The 12975-nt window shown below is 38.9% G+C and overlaps 2 protein-coding genes across 2 annotated transcripts; one reads left to right on the plus strand and one right to left on the minus strand.

The window, feature by feature from the left end:
• The first annotated feature begins 1150 nt into the window (after positions 1 to 1150).
• On the plus strand, positions 1151 to 5520 carry LOC131989998 (uncharacterized). Its single transcript, XM_059355383.1, has 3 exons — positions 1151 to 1273; positions 2188 to 2544; positions 3097 to 5520. Exons 1-3 carry the CDS (start codon positions 1225 to 1227, stop codon positions 3339 to 3341), a joined length of 651 nt encoding a protein of 216 aa, XP_059211366.1. The 5' UTR covers positions 1151 to 1224; the 3' UTR covers positions 3342 to 5520.
• A 4686-nt stretch (positions 5521 to 10206) lies between these two features.
• On the minus strand, positions 10207 to 12497 carry LOC131989279 (high affinity immunoglobulin epsilon receptor subunit alpha-like). The gene is made up of 6 exons (XM_059354470.1): positions 12467 to 12497; positions 11986 to 12021; positions 11614 to 11877; positions 10610 to 10852; positions 10279 to 10318; positions 10207 to 10225 (listed from the first exon to the last, which is right to left on the minus strand). The coding sequence occupies exons 1-6, from the start codon at positions 12495 to 12497 to the stop codon at positions 10207 to 10209; spliced, it is 633 nt and encodes a 210-aa protein (XP_059210453.1).
• Between the last annotated feature and the right edge of the window lie 478 nt (positions 12498 to 12975).

Raw genomic sequence — 12975 nt, forward strand, 5'->3', positions numbered from 1 at the left:
ATATCCCCACATCTGTCCGGTGCCTCTCACCCTGGGCAACTCCAGGAAAAGAGAGTCCAGCCTCTCTCCAGGAGTTTGGTTCCAGAGACCATGCTATGTGTGGAGGTGAGCCCAACTCTATCTAGCTGGTAACGCTCCACCTCTCGCTCCTTCCCCACCAGCGAGGTAAAGTTAGATGTCCCCAGAGCCAGCCGATGAAGCCGGAGGTCAGCACGCCCAGGTGCCTGCCGCCCAGTTCACCTTGCAACCTATGCCTAACCCTGCAGGTGGTGGGTTCCACAGGGTGGAGGATCCATTTAGTTGCTTCGGGCTGAGCCCAACAGGCCCGGCCACCAGACACTCCCCAGTGTGCTCTCCAAGTATTCTCAAGTAGTCTCAAGTATTGAAATGGTATTATGCATAGCATAGTCATACATTACAGTTATCACAGTTAGATATTCTACCATACTAGCAGAAATGTGAAGGGAAAAAAGTTCTGAAAGACATTTGTGGATAAGGACATTGATCAGACAGGTAGTTTTTATCTTCCTGTGGTGATCTGCTGGCAGACAGCTGTAGGACAAACCAGAAACAACATCACTGAGAGTCCAGCAGGAGGCGCACTGTGACTGAAGGTCACTCTCAAACCAGTTCAAAGGAAGGAGGTGGACTAGACTTTTAGTGTCTAATAAACTAATAATAAACTAATACCACATGTGGAATGACTCCAATACAGTAAAAGTCCTGCATTCAAAAAGTACTGTAGTAAAAGTACAAAAGTATCCAAATGTATCAAAAGTAGATTGTTTTATACGTTCTAAATATATTATTGGATTATTATTATTGGTGCATTTATTTGTAAGCAACATTTTACTGTTGTCAAGGTCTGGCTTATTTTAACTTCTTAATGCAGTGTTATGAGTTCTAATTTATAAAATAAAAATTTCAAGACAAAATAATACTGAAGCATAAATATTTATTTATGTGAATTTAGTCAAATCATTAAACAAGATACTGACAGGAAGTAGAACACATTTTATTTCAGATCTTATTTCTTTAAGACTCTTATTTTTTTAAAACCTGACTGAACGCATTGGAGGCTTCCTACTGTGAACAGCTCCTCCTCTTCAGTCAGCTGACAGAAAAAACAGCTCCACCTCTTCAGTCTGCTGCTGCTGCTGGTTTCCCGTAAATGTCATACAGAAAAGGAAGAGAGAAGAGTAAAGATCGACTCGCTGAGCAGCCATGGCGCTTTTCATCCTGATGTTTCTGCTGTCAGCAGCAGCTGCTGAAGGTAAAATGGATCAATATATTTATTAATAAGCAGTGTTGTATAACAGTACATTTACTGATCATCTCTTTGTGTTTACAGTTAAAGTTTTATAAGTAGATGGTTGTTTAAGTAACACGTTTTATTTTAACTATCTGTGTGTAAAATGTGTTGTGTAATAAATGTTGGGTTGAATCAGTTAGTTATTGTAAATATACAAAGTGTTTCACACAGTCCGGACTAACTGCGCACTTCTGTAGAAGCTGCTGTTTCTTCATAAGGAGGGGCTGGGTGTGACGTCATCGGCCTCTGTGTTATGATTGGCTGACATGATACACTTAGGGCTCGAACAGTTTACAGTCAGAAAACTATCATCCACAATAAGATCACGGAAGAAAATTACAAACTGCAGAAAGAGAATAAAAAAAGTGTCAGATAACCAAATGATTGTTTATAATAATGTTTAGTTATTGTTTACCAGTTCCAGAGACGGCATTAATGTAAAAATGTTAGAAGGAGAGAAATCATGTGCACGTTTTTAAAAATGAAGCTCTGATTTAATGTCAGATACCTGTTTTTACTCTACACTGTCTCTGTTGTATTCTCTTGTGTTTCTGTGAGTGCATTTTACATTCTTCAGTTGAATTCAGTTTATGCAGAGGTTGTTATCTGCATTTTAGTAAAACATTGTTTTAAATGAAGAGGCTCAGGAAGTAACAGGAGAAGAGCAGTGGTGGTGATGAGAATCAGGGAAAGGGTTCAGACACTTTGTTTGTGTTTGTGTGAGACGCTTTTTAATGATTTTTTTTATTTTTTACGTGTAACCACACTTCAACAACTTAATAAACTGTGTGAATAAATCACATTCATTCTTCAATATATATCATCTGTGTGACTTTTCTGCTCTGGATGTTGATTCTTGTCTTGTTGTCTTTCAGAGATCTTTAACCAAACAGTTTCCCCTGGAGATAATGTGAATCTGAGTTGTGAGGCTGGTAACGGCTTCATCAGAGCTGTGGAGTGGACCAGACCTGACCTGAAGAAAGGAGAGTACGTCCTCTTTTACAGCGATGGACACTCAATACCAACGGAGCAGCATGAGTCCTTCAGGGACAGGGTGCAGCTGGTGGACAGACAGCCACAGGACAGAGACGTGTCTTTAATTCTGAAGAACGTGACGAACAACGATGCTGGAACGTACGAGTGTCGAGTTTCTCTGGGCGCGTCAAGACAAAAGAAGAGAGCCATTAAGGGAAAGCTATTCCAAAAAATCCATCTGATTGTCAAAGACAGAGGTGAGTTAGTGTGTGTGCGTGTGTGTCCCATTTGTTACGTTAGTGCCGGGGTTCTCAAAGTGTGGTGGGGAATAGAGACGTGACAGGTGGGGCGCCAAATGGGAAGAAATTCTCCCTTTCATGCCTGTCATCCGAGATGTGTCATCCTAACTCTCCCATAAGTTCCGGGAGTCGCCCGAAAATGGGGGGTCGGGGGGGGGGGGGACATTTTAAGCTTGTGCTTAAATGCAAGGATAGGAATCATTATGTTCACTTGTTCACCTGTCTTGCCAAATGCATTGCTCGTCTTCTTCTTTTTTTCTTTTAAACAGATTGCAAAGTGGCACTTTTATTTTCTCTGTATTTCTATTTTTGAACTTGATGCAAGTTATACTGCGCTTTTATTTTCCCTATTGATGAACTTGGTGTTTCCTTAATATGTTTTTTTTAATATTTAGTACATTTTTCTTTTGCACAAGAACACCAGAGCAAATTCATTGAATATGAAAATGTGAAAACCTATCTGGCAATAAAAAACTATTCTGATTCTGATATCTGTGTTTTAATCCTCAGATTCTTCCGATGGAATCCCAGAGGGTGGAAACTTCTCTCGTGTTCACCTCGGACTGGGGTTAGGTGGTGCTGCTGGTGTGGTGCTGCTGGTTTCTTGCATTGCTGGATTTCTTTTCTGGAAACACAAACGACCAGAGGCAGAGAATTCCACACCACCTGCAGCTTCACCAGACCCAGCAGGTGTTGAGCTCATCAACATGTCACCGTCCTCTCTGCAGCCGGCTGCTGACTCACCTCCTGTGTGAACATGTTTCTGTGCTCTTTGAGGCTCCCAGTCCTCCTGATCCCCCTCCTCTCTGTGGATCACTACCTTGTCGAGGTAGAGGGCTTGTGTACTCGTTGATTCTGGAAGCTGTGGTGTCTGGAGCATTTGCTCCTGGTAGGGTCCCCCATGGCAAAGTGGTCCCAGAGGAGAGTCAGACTAAATGTGATTCAGATTAAAGAGAGGACTTTTTACTGGGATAAAACCAGTAACCAAAGTGTAGAATGTTCTTAGTTAAAATCTCTTAACTAAGAACATTAGTCACTGAAACTGTACCTAAAGAAGCAGCTCTCACAGACTGACACATTTTTAAAGATACATACACAAAATGTTCCTGGATGTATCAAAGAGCACTGGCAACTGTTCTACACAAAGTGATGACAGAGAGAACAGAATGTCTTCAGGTCTTTACAGGCTTTAACTGTTAATGTGTGTTTCAGATCAGGGTGATAACAGTTTATACAGTTGCACTTTATTCCGGTCATATAATGGCCACTTTGTATATGTGAATATATCAACAGATGATGCTATAAATGATCTAATCCTGTGTGACTCCAGTCGATTCAGATCAGAACAAAAATAACATTTTAATGAGAAAATAAGACAATCCTCAGAAGTGTTGAAGGTGTGCCGGAGTTTTAAAATATCACAAGACAGAATTACTCATACTGTCCTGTTTAGACACAGTGATGTCTCAGGCTTTTATTTTGATAAACTACTCATTGCTTTGAGTACTTGTTTCGAAAAGGACAGATACCATTGTTGGCTTTTATTTTGAAGGCCTGGCTCATCCTGGCACACCGTATCTAACATCTCAGAAAGGATTTTATTACAAGTTAAAATAATATCGATATAAACAGGGCTTTTAACAGGGCTTTATGTTCATTTGGCTAACCCGCCAAATGAACGTTTTTGTTGGCAGCAGAAACAAACCTCAGTGAGCAGAAATCAATAGAGTATTTTGAATGGCAAGTTCAGGTCCAACAAATCAAAGTTATCTCTAGTTACTGTCGATGTGAATGAGTTACCGAAGAGACGATTAGTCTTACATACCACAGAGGGACTCCTCCCCCTCCTTGTATTACACTCCCCCTCAAAATCGTACAGTTTTGTGGTACTTGTACTTCACTTGAGTATTTCCATTTTATGTAACTTTATACTTGACTCCTCTACATTTTGAGGCAAAAATTGCACTATTTTAAACTACATTTATGTGACAACTTTAGCTACTTCTCAGGTTGAGATTTAACATACAAACATGAAACCTCATTAAACCAGAGTCATATCTTGTATATATTGTATATATATTGGATATATCAAACTGAATGTCATTCTGTATAAGGAATGACTTATACTTTTATTTTTGATACTTGAAGTACATTTTGATGCTTTTGTACTTGGTGGAGTAATTTCACAGTATGGTATTATATAAAAGTACTGTGAAGCTTTGATGGTTATCTGTGATTTTGTAATTTTTTTGTATGTTATGATAAGTAGATTTAATTCAGTCGGTTCTTATTTATTAAAGATGTTAAGTGTGATTTTTAATTAAATTGTGTTGTGTTCAATAAATGAAGTTCTGAGGTGTTACATACATATTCTGACAGTTGTATGACTGAAATAGGCACTCAGAGAAGGTGTGGGTTTATTGGTCTGTGTTTCCCACTGCCTCGCTTAAATCAGCTTTGTTTAACAGTGTGGGAAGAGTATGTATTAATGTTACTGACTTTATTACTAATACTTTACTGATTAAAAGTATTTAGTTTGGGATTCATGAGTTAACTGTAAAACTGATGAATTTGTGGTGTTTTGGGGCAGGTAATCGTTGATAACGTAGCTAGCACATCATGTTGCCTTATGTAAACAGATTGAAACAGTTCTCAAGGAAAAGCCAAATACATGTAAATGTGTTTTTATTGTTATTTAACTGTTACGATAATTATCCTCATGCATTTGACATTGTAATAATGCAATGATATTCTCCTCACATACAAGTATTTTTTTACTGCTACAATGCTGCCACTTTCATCATTTGCTTTGTCTAAGGAGGTCAGTAAATTTTACCATTGTGTATGTAAGGCCAGTTGAATGGTTAATGCCATTTTGTGAGGGGAATATAACTAACTGTTAATAGTGAGTGTGAATCAGCAATATGTTTTGGTTAATGTTGATGTTATTGAATTTGGAGAATAATTTTATAAATGAGTGTTGTCATGTGACCATCAGAATAAACATGGCGCCCGAGTTGATCGCAAACAGATAACGTGTCTCTGTTCCTTACTGCTTGACAGTAGACACCCAGGACTGTGCAGCAAAATAGCTAGTGGCCCAGGCACCCTGAGGCTTGGGGCAGGTCACACTTGCAGTACCTTTGAGGTTAAAAACATTAAATTCTGCTCCTCAGATAGTTCAATACAGTTCAAAATGTTTTAATTTGTTACACTTGTGGGCATTTGGAAAAATGTTATATAAATTCTATTTTGTTAAAATTAAAAAATAATTTATCAGAGAAATTCAACTTTTTTTCTAATTTCTGTCATTCTAACTGTGTTATTCTGCACAGACATGATTGAGTTGTTCCCACTTCTAGCCTGTTGGTCACGTGATGTTTTAATGTTTTAAGTTTGATATCCTGTTGCACCGCTCCTCTGGCTGAGAGCCAAGTTACACTGAACAACATATGAAAAGTTTCAAGCAGAACTCAGTTGCAGCTTCCTGCACCCACCATGTAAACAGACACATCATTAAATTTGCGGATGATTCGGTAATTGTTAGCCTTCTCGAGGATAAAGAGGACAGCCATGGCCCTATTGTAAATGATTTTATTTGTTGGTGCAAAGATGCTTTCCTTCAACCTAATGTTACCAAAACTAAAGATATGTGTATTGATTTTAGACAGCATGCTCCAGCAGCCCCCCAGAGCAGTGTCATAAATGGCCAGGTAGTGGATCTGGTGACCACTTATCAGTATCTTGGCACCATTTTTGACAACAAACTAAAATTTGATTTTAACACAGAAGCGCTATGTAAGAAAGGCCAGCAGCATATTTTTTTTTAAAGAAAACTAGCTGCATTTCAAGTTGATAAGACCTTAATGACTCTGTTCTACAGATCCTTTATCCAATCTGTTATTTCATTTTCTATCATTTGTTGGTATGGAAACCTTGGAACTAAACATAAAAATGCCCTACAGGGCATTGTGAAGGTTGCTAGCAAGATTGTGGGGACTCAGTTTGTTGATTTGAATTGTTGATTTAAAAGGCAAGTAGTGAGGAAAGCTAGCTGGCTACCATCTGGTGTGTCTTATGTGACCCGAGGGTGAAAAAGAACAGCTACAGGTATTCATTCATCCCCACTTCCATTAGGAAACTGAACCTGGTTGAACGATGATGATGGTGATGAAGATGGTGATGATGATGACGATGAGCTTGATATTGACGATGATGATGATGTTGTTGATGTTGAGGTTGGGGACCTATGTGGTTGACACTTCACCCGGAATTGCCTTCTGTTGCACTATTGTTTTGTTTGTTTTATTTTTAGATATATATATATATTTAATGAGGCTGTGATCTGTTGTATGTATGTGTGTTGGAATGTATTGGTTTTTTTCAAATGTATTTTTTACACCTAGACTGCAAACAAAGTTGGGACAAATAAACTATACTTGATGTTGCAATGTGAGGTGCAGGGAAACATAGTGATACTTGAGGAGGACAAAAAAAACTATCACAATAGCCAGGAGTTATGCTGACTGACTTTTATTTTCAGTCTCAAAAAGAATCAAAATGGAACAAGACAAAACGGGTCACAGCTCAAACAATTCAGATGCCGCTCTCCCTCTATATCAGCCCCGGCCACTGTCATTTCACTCATATGTAGGATGAGAGCCCCCCTTTCCAGTTCAAACTGGCCTATCAGGACAGCACTATAACAGAGGTCACAAGGTTAAACACAAATATACATACATATTCTTAGGTTGCTCATAACAACAAACCCCATTTAATTTCTACATTAGGAGATCATTAATGTCATACCTTCAAATTAAGTGAAACATTTCTCTATAATTCAATATTCATCTTAATTAGCTGTCATCTGTATTACACACCCTTTAACCAATCAGCTGCAGGTACCCACCTACTCACAAACAACATAAAAGGGCTGCAACTGAGGCGTGCTTCCTCTTTAATCACCAGCACAAGATGGCCTCCACAAAGGACTCAAAGGACAGGTTTTGACTTTAACTAAAACTGAGCTTCATGCAAAATAAACAATGTGTATCTCCTAAATTTATCATCAAACTATTTTATACCAAATAAAGGAAACAAATAAAACTGTGTATGAGTTTGTGTACTTTTGTTAAAGGGGGAAAAAAAAGTTTAAGCAACAGCTAGTGAGGGAGTTGATGCTTCCTCACACTTGAATTGAATGAGACTCTAGATTCACAATAAGGGGCTTTCTCAGCAGGAAATACAACACAAGTAAGGAATGTAACGAGGTTAAAGAGGACAGTGAAGCTGCTGTGCGCCCCCTGCTGGCTGTCAGTTAGCATCATGTTTATATCTGAAATGATTAATACTCCATCATGTTAATATGTTCTGATGTCTGCCCCATAATCTGTTGTATTTCTACATTTATAGTTCTTATTTCATTTTTAAAAAATCATATCTAAACCTATTATTTGTTCTTTTAAATCTCCATTTACCTGTAACATTTCTGTCTCCAAATGTTCTTATATAGTTCTTTAATTACTTTTTTTCGAATCTTATTTTAGTTTAATCAATTGTTCTTTGTGCTGCAAAGACTGGGTTTCCCCCATGAAGTTTAATATTGTGTTAAAATATGCACAAAGAACAAACAGAAAGGTTCTGCAGCATGTCAACAATAATCATTTATATTTATATTATTATTTATATGAACATCACGTGTTATTGTTGCACATTCAAAAAACAGAATGTTTAAAAGGTTTTATTTAAGACAAACAAAAAATAAATAACTGACCTTGGTTTGTGGTGCAGATCAGCAGTGAGCTCAGAACTGCAGAGAAATGAACCTCAGGTTAGTTTGAAAGAACAACTGTCTTCCAGCTTTAACAACAGTTTATTGAGCTTTTTAAGATGTGAATGTAGAGCAAAGTTAGCATGAACCAGAGTCAGCACGGCTACAGGTACTGCATGAGAATAATCTGAGGGAAATAACAAGACAAACATAACAGCAGTACACTGATGTTAATCCTTCAACATCATTTTACTGTTTAACTATTATTACTATTATATTATACTTAATATACTAATATAATATACTGTCATTTGTATTTTAAGAAAGATAAAAGATACAGCAACATTTTTTTAAACTGTCACATAATGTTAGTTCCATCTTACTTTCTTCTCTTTACTGCTTGTTTTGTTCACACTGATCAATAAACTGTCAAATATTTTTACAACAAATTAAATCTGTAAAAACAAAAACATATAATGTACAGGCAAACTGCTGAAGAGATGTTTGCCCCATCATACCACTCTGAGATGTGACCTCAGACACTTTGTTGGTTCAAAGAAGTTAAAACCACCGTTTCCTCTGTGAAGGCGGCTGCAGCAGCCCTGTGGTTTCATAGGAGAGGTGGTCTCTTCTCTTTGTTTAGAATCAACAAGATGAAAACTGTGATCAAATATTCTAGATGAAGGATATTTACACGTTTTTATTTACTGAAGTTACAGAACACATCTGGAGCAGCTGCTGTTCATATCTAAAACCAGAGAGGTGAGCTGCTCATCTCAGCCCCAGACCCCGCGACACATTAGCTGCTACTAGCCCATTGCACTATGGGTAATGTAGGCACCACATGTGGAAGCCACAACAATGTCGTATTTTCAGTGAATATTTGTCACATGACCGTCTCAGCAGAATCAATCATGACTTCACAGTGTCTCTGAGGAGCAGAATTTAATGATTTTAACAGGATCTGGTTAGTGCAAGCGCTTTATTTTAAATGACACATGTACAATAAAGAGATTCTGACACAAATATCAACATTTTAACACAAGTTTTGGTCACTTTTTATAATGGAAACTTTCCTAAGCTATGGTATATTCAAGGACCATCACAAAGTTCAAACTGACAATAATGACGATAACAAAACATATTTTTAAGAAGTATTACAACCAAACTCACAGGATAATCTGAACAACTTTCAGCTTTCATTTTGACCACATACAGAGAAACAGGGTGCAAAAGTTCAGACCAAACGAAAAAACTACGTCAACGTTTTTAGCTGCTTCAGGGATTTTCTTCACGTTTTGGCCCTCGCTTCTATATTGTGACTGTTCCCCCTCGAGTCCTTCGCAGATCAAAAACAGAAGAGGACCCAGAACGCTTCCCTGTGGAACGCCACATCTTCTAGTTTGAATTAAAGCCAGAAAGTCACATTTTCTTTATGAATGACATGAAATATGTTTGTTTTTTTCACAACAGTTTAGAAGTGATGCTCTGTGGTGACAACAGTGATGACGTCATCATACTCATCATACTCATCACCCAATCCCCCGTCAGCCTGGGTGGGCGGAGTCATCGCCACGGAGACGGGCCGGTCATTTCCTTCAGTCAGAGCAGGTTAGAAAGAGAAATGTAGATAACTGATCAACTGAAGAGTTCTGTTAGAGACAACTGTCAGTCACCAGAGTCTCAGTGACTGATTGATTGATTGATTGATTAGTAAATGATTACCTGTGGCTCTGTGTCGATATAAAGACACCATGATGAAAGTGGAGATGCAGTACGGACAGAACACCACCAGGTGGCAGACCAGTCGAAGCACAAGGTGGAAGGGGCTGGAGGCAGGAGGTGGGGCTTCAGTGACAGGGGGCGGGTCTGAGACAGGAGGCGGAGCTTCTGTGACAGGGGGCGTGGCTGATGCAAGAGGCGGAGCTTCAGTGGGAGGTGATGGTGTGGTCATAAGTTTTCCTGCGAAGAGAATCCCAGCTGTTCACTTGACTATTTGGATCATTAAAGTTGTGTAATCAAGGCGTATCTTTGTCGTTATTTTGCATATCTTTTTAGTTGTTTGTGTATGTTTGTAGTATTTGTGTGTATCTTTGCAGTAGTTTTGTGTATTTTTGGAGTCGTGTTGTGTATCTTTGTAGTTATTATGTGTATCTTTGCAGCTATTATGTGTATCTTTGCAATTATTATGTGTATCTTTGTAGTAGTATTGTTTATCTTTGTAGCAGTTGTGTGTATCTTTTCCCTCCTCACCTGTGACAGTGACCCAGCTGGGTTCAGACTCTCCAACATTGCTGATGCGACACTTGTAGAGACCTTCATCAGACCTGGAAACATGGCGGATGGTCATGTGACCTTCAGGCTCAGTCCTGAGGAAGGAGCCATCTTTATAGAAACCAGCTGGGAGGTTGGAGGACGTCTTTGTTTTACAGCGCAGAGTGACATCATGTCCCTCCATCACAGGGAGGACAGGACTCTGCAGGATCACTGGACCACCTGAACACAGAGACAAACTGCAGCATTTCATCCGTTTACACACAGCTTCATCAACACTGAGTTGGGATCTTTCCACATGTGGGGCTTGGGTTCATTTGTGGATTTTAACTGATGTGAATTAAATTGCAGCAGCATTTTCATTCACATCTCAAAATGGCATCTGGGGCCTCACTTTTGGTTCTCTGGCAAGAACACAGACAGAATCTCTCCTCACCATGATGCCTGGCGTTTATGACCCCTATAGATACTTGATCACTTCATTGGTTAGGAAGACCTCTGACACTGCATGGGGTATTGTATAAAAAGCCCAAGACTTCCTCCCTATCTCTCTCTTCTCCACTGCAGTTAAACCCTATCACATTTTATTTCCCCATGGGAGGGAGAGCATTTATGATAATGCCCTTTACAATATAAATGGTTCATCATTTGAAGTATCCATACATCTATTTTGGCACATCGTAGAATCACTAAATTTTGGTACCCCCCGTGAGGCGACTTAGAATGAATCGAGTCATATGATTTGTTATAATTATTTCTGATAATTATTAATAATTCTGATTGAAATGTCACCACACTTTTGAACAGTGAGACCCACATAAGTGTTGCTATAGTTCACCCTTGCATATTTTTGATTTCCACATGGGAGGGATAGCATTTATGGTAACGACCTTTATACTATAAATGGTGCCCCTTGTGAGGTATCCTCTCTTATTTTGGGACATCCTAGAATCACTACAACTGAGTCCACAGTCTGATCTTACCAGTGACAGTGATGTTGATGGTGTTACTGGTTGCTCCCTCTCTGGACTCACACCAGTAAACTCCACTGTCCCATTTCGTAGTGTAGCTGATGTCACAGGATGAACCAGCTGATCGTCCCCACTCAGCTCCACACTGAGTCCTGGTTTCTGTGGTTGTGTTCCTCGTCAGAGTCCATCCAGCAGAGCTGTCGTCCTCCTCACAGCTCAGAGAGACAGACTGTCCTTTAAACATCTGAGAGCTGCTGGGACTCACAGTCAGAGAGGCTGCAGGGAGGAGACAGAAAGATTCAGTGTGAGATGATGGATATCGAATGGAAAAGCTTCTCAGACAGAATCAGTGAGTTTCAGACGAGACAGAAGAAGTTTACTGACCTTGGTTTGTGGTGCAGATCAGCAGTGAGCTCAGAACTGCAGAGAAATGAACCTCAGGTTAGTTTGAAAGAACAACTGTGTCTTCCAGCTTTAACAACAGTTTATTGGGCTTTTTAAGATGTGAATGTAGTGCAAAGTTAGCATGAGTTAGAGTCACATTTACACATTTAACTGTTAAATTACTCAATATACTAATATAATGTACTGCTTTATTTTTTTTAATATTAAAGTGTAACAAGACAAACATAACAGCAGTAAACTGACATTTAACTGTTTATCTACTAAATAACATATGGTTTGAATTTATATTTTAAAAAGATTAAAGATACAGCAACGTTTTCTTGAATTGTCACATAATGATAGTTCCATCTTACTTTCTTCTCTTTACTGCTTGTTTTGTTTACACTGATCAAGAAACTGTCAAATGTTTTTCCCCAAAAATGAAATCTATAAAAACAAAAAACAAATATAATGTACTTACAGACGAGTCGCTGAAGAGATGTTTGCCCCATCGTACCACTCTGAGATGTGACATCAGACAATTTGTTGGTTCGGATAAGTTAAAACCACCGTTTCCTCTCTGAAGGCAGCTGCAGCAGCCCTGTGGTTTCACAGGACAGGTAGTCTCTTCTCTTTGTTTAGAGTCAACGAGATGAAAACTGTTGATTGTGATCAAATATTCCTAATGAAGGATATTTCCAAGTTTTGATTTTTTGAGATTGTAGTCGTCATGACCCTGAAGTTACAGACATCATCTTTGTTTCTAAAAAAGAGTTTATTGTAATAAAGACATCTGGAGCTTAGAAAGAGGTGAGACCTCTGCAGCCTGCTGCTCCTCTCTCTCACAGGATACATTAGCTGCTACTAGCCCGTTGCACTCTGGGTAATGTAGGCACCAGGTTTAGAAACCTTAACAAAGTGGTAATTTTAACTATAGGTCCCCTATTGTGAAAAATGTTTTTTTTCTGGCCAATACATATGTTTTTCATT

The sequence above is a fragment of the Centropristis striata genome, chromosome 17 (assembly GCF_030273125.1).
Source record: "Centropristis striata isolate RG_2023a ecotype Rhode Island chromosome 17, C.striata_1.0, whole genome shotgun sequence".
NCBI classification, from domain to species: Eukaryota; Metazoa; Chordata; class Actinopteri; order Perciformes; family Serranidae; genus Centropristis; species Centropristis striata.

Bases quoted from the DNA above. Each gene is read 5' to 3' on its own strand.
- LOC131989279 (XM_059354470.1), bottom strand. From the start codon at position 12,497: ATGGGGCAAACATCTCTTCAGCGACTCGTCT. The intron at 11,878-11,985 runs GTCAGTAAACTT...TCCTCCCTGCAG, and splicing joins GATCTGCACCACAAACCAAG to CCTCTCTGACTGTGAGTCCC. The intron at 10,853-11,613 runs GTAAGATCAGAC...CTCTGTGTTCAG, and splicing joins CATCAACATCACTGTCACTG to GTGGTCCAGTGATCCTGCAG.
- LOC131989998 (XM_059355383.1), top strand. From the start codon at position 1,225: ATGGCGCTTTTCATCCTGATGTTTCTGCTGTCAGCAGCAGCTGCTGAA. The intron at 1,274-2,187 runs GTAAAATGGATC...GTTGTCTTTCAG, and splicing joins GTCAGCAGCAGCTGCTGAAG to AGATCTTTAACCAAACAGTT. The intron at 2,545-3,096 runs GTGAGTTAGTGT...TTTAATCCTCAG, and splicing joins TCTGATTGTCAAAGACAGAG to ATTCTTCCGATGGAATCCCA.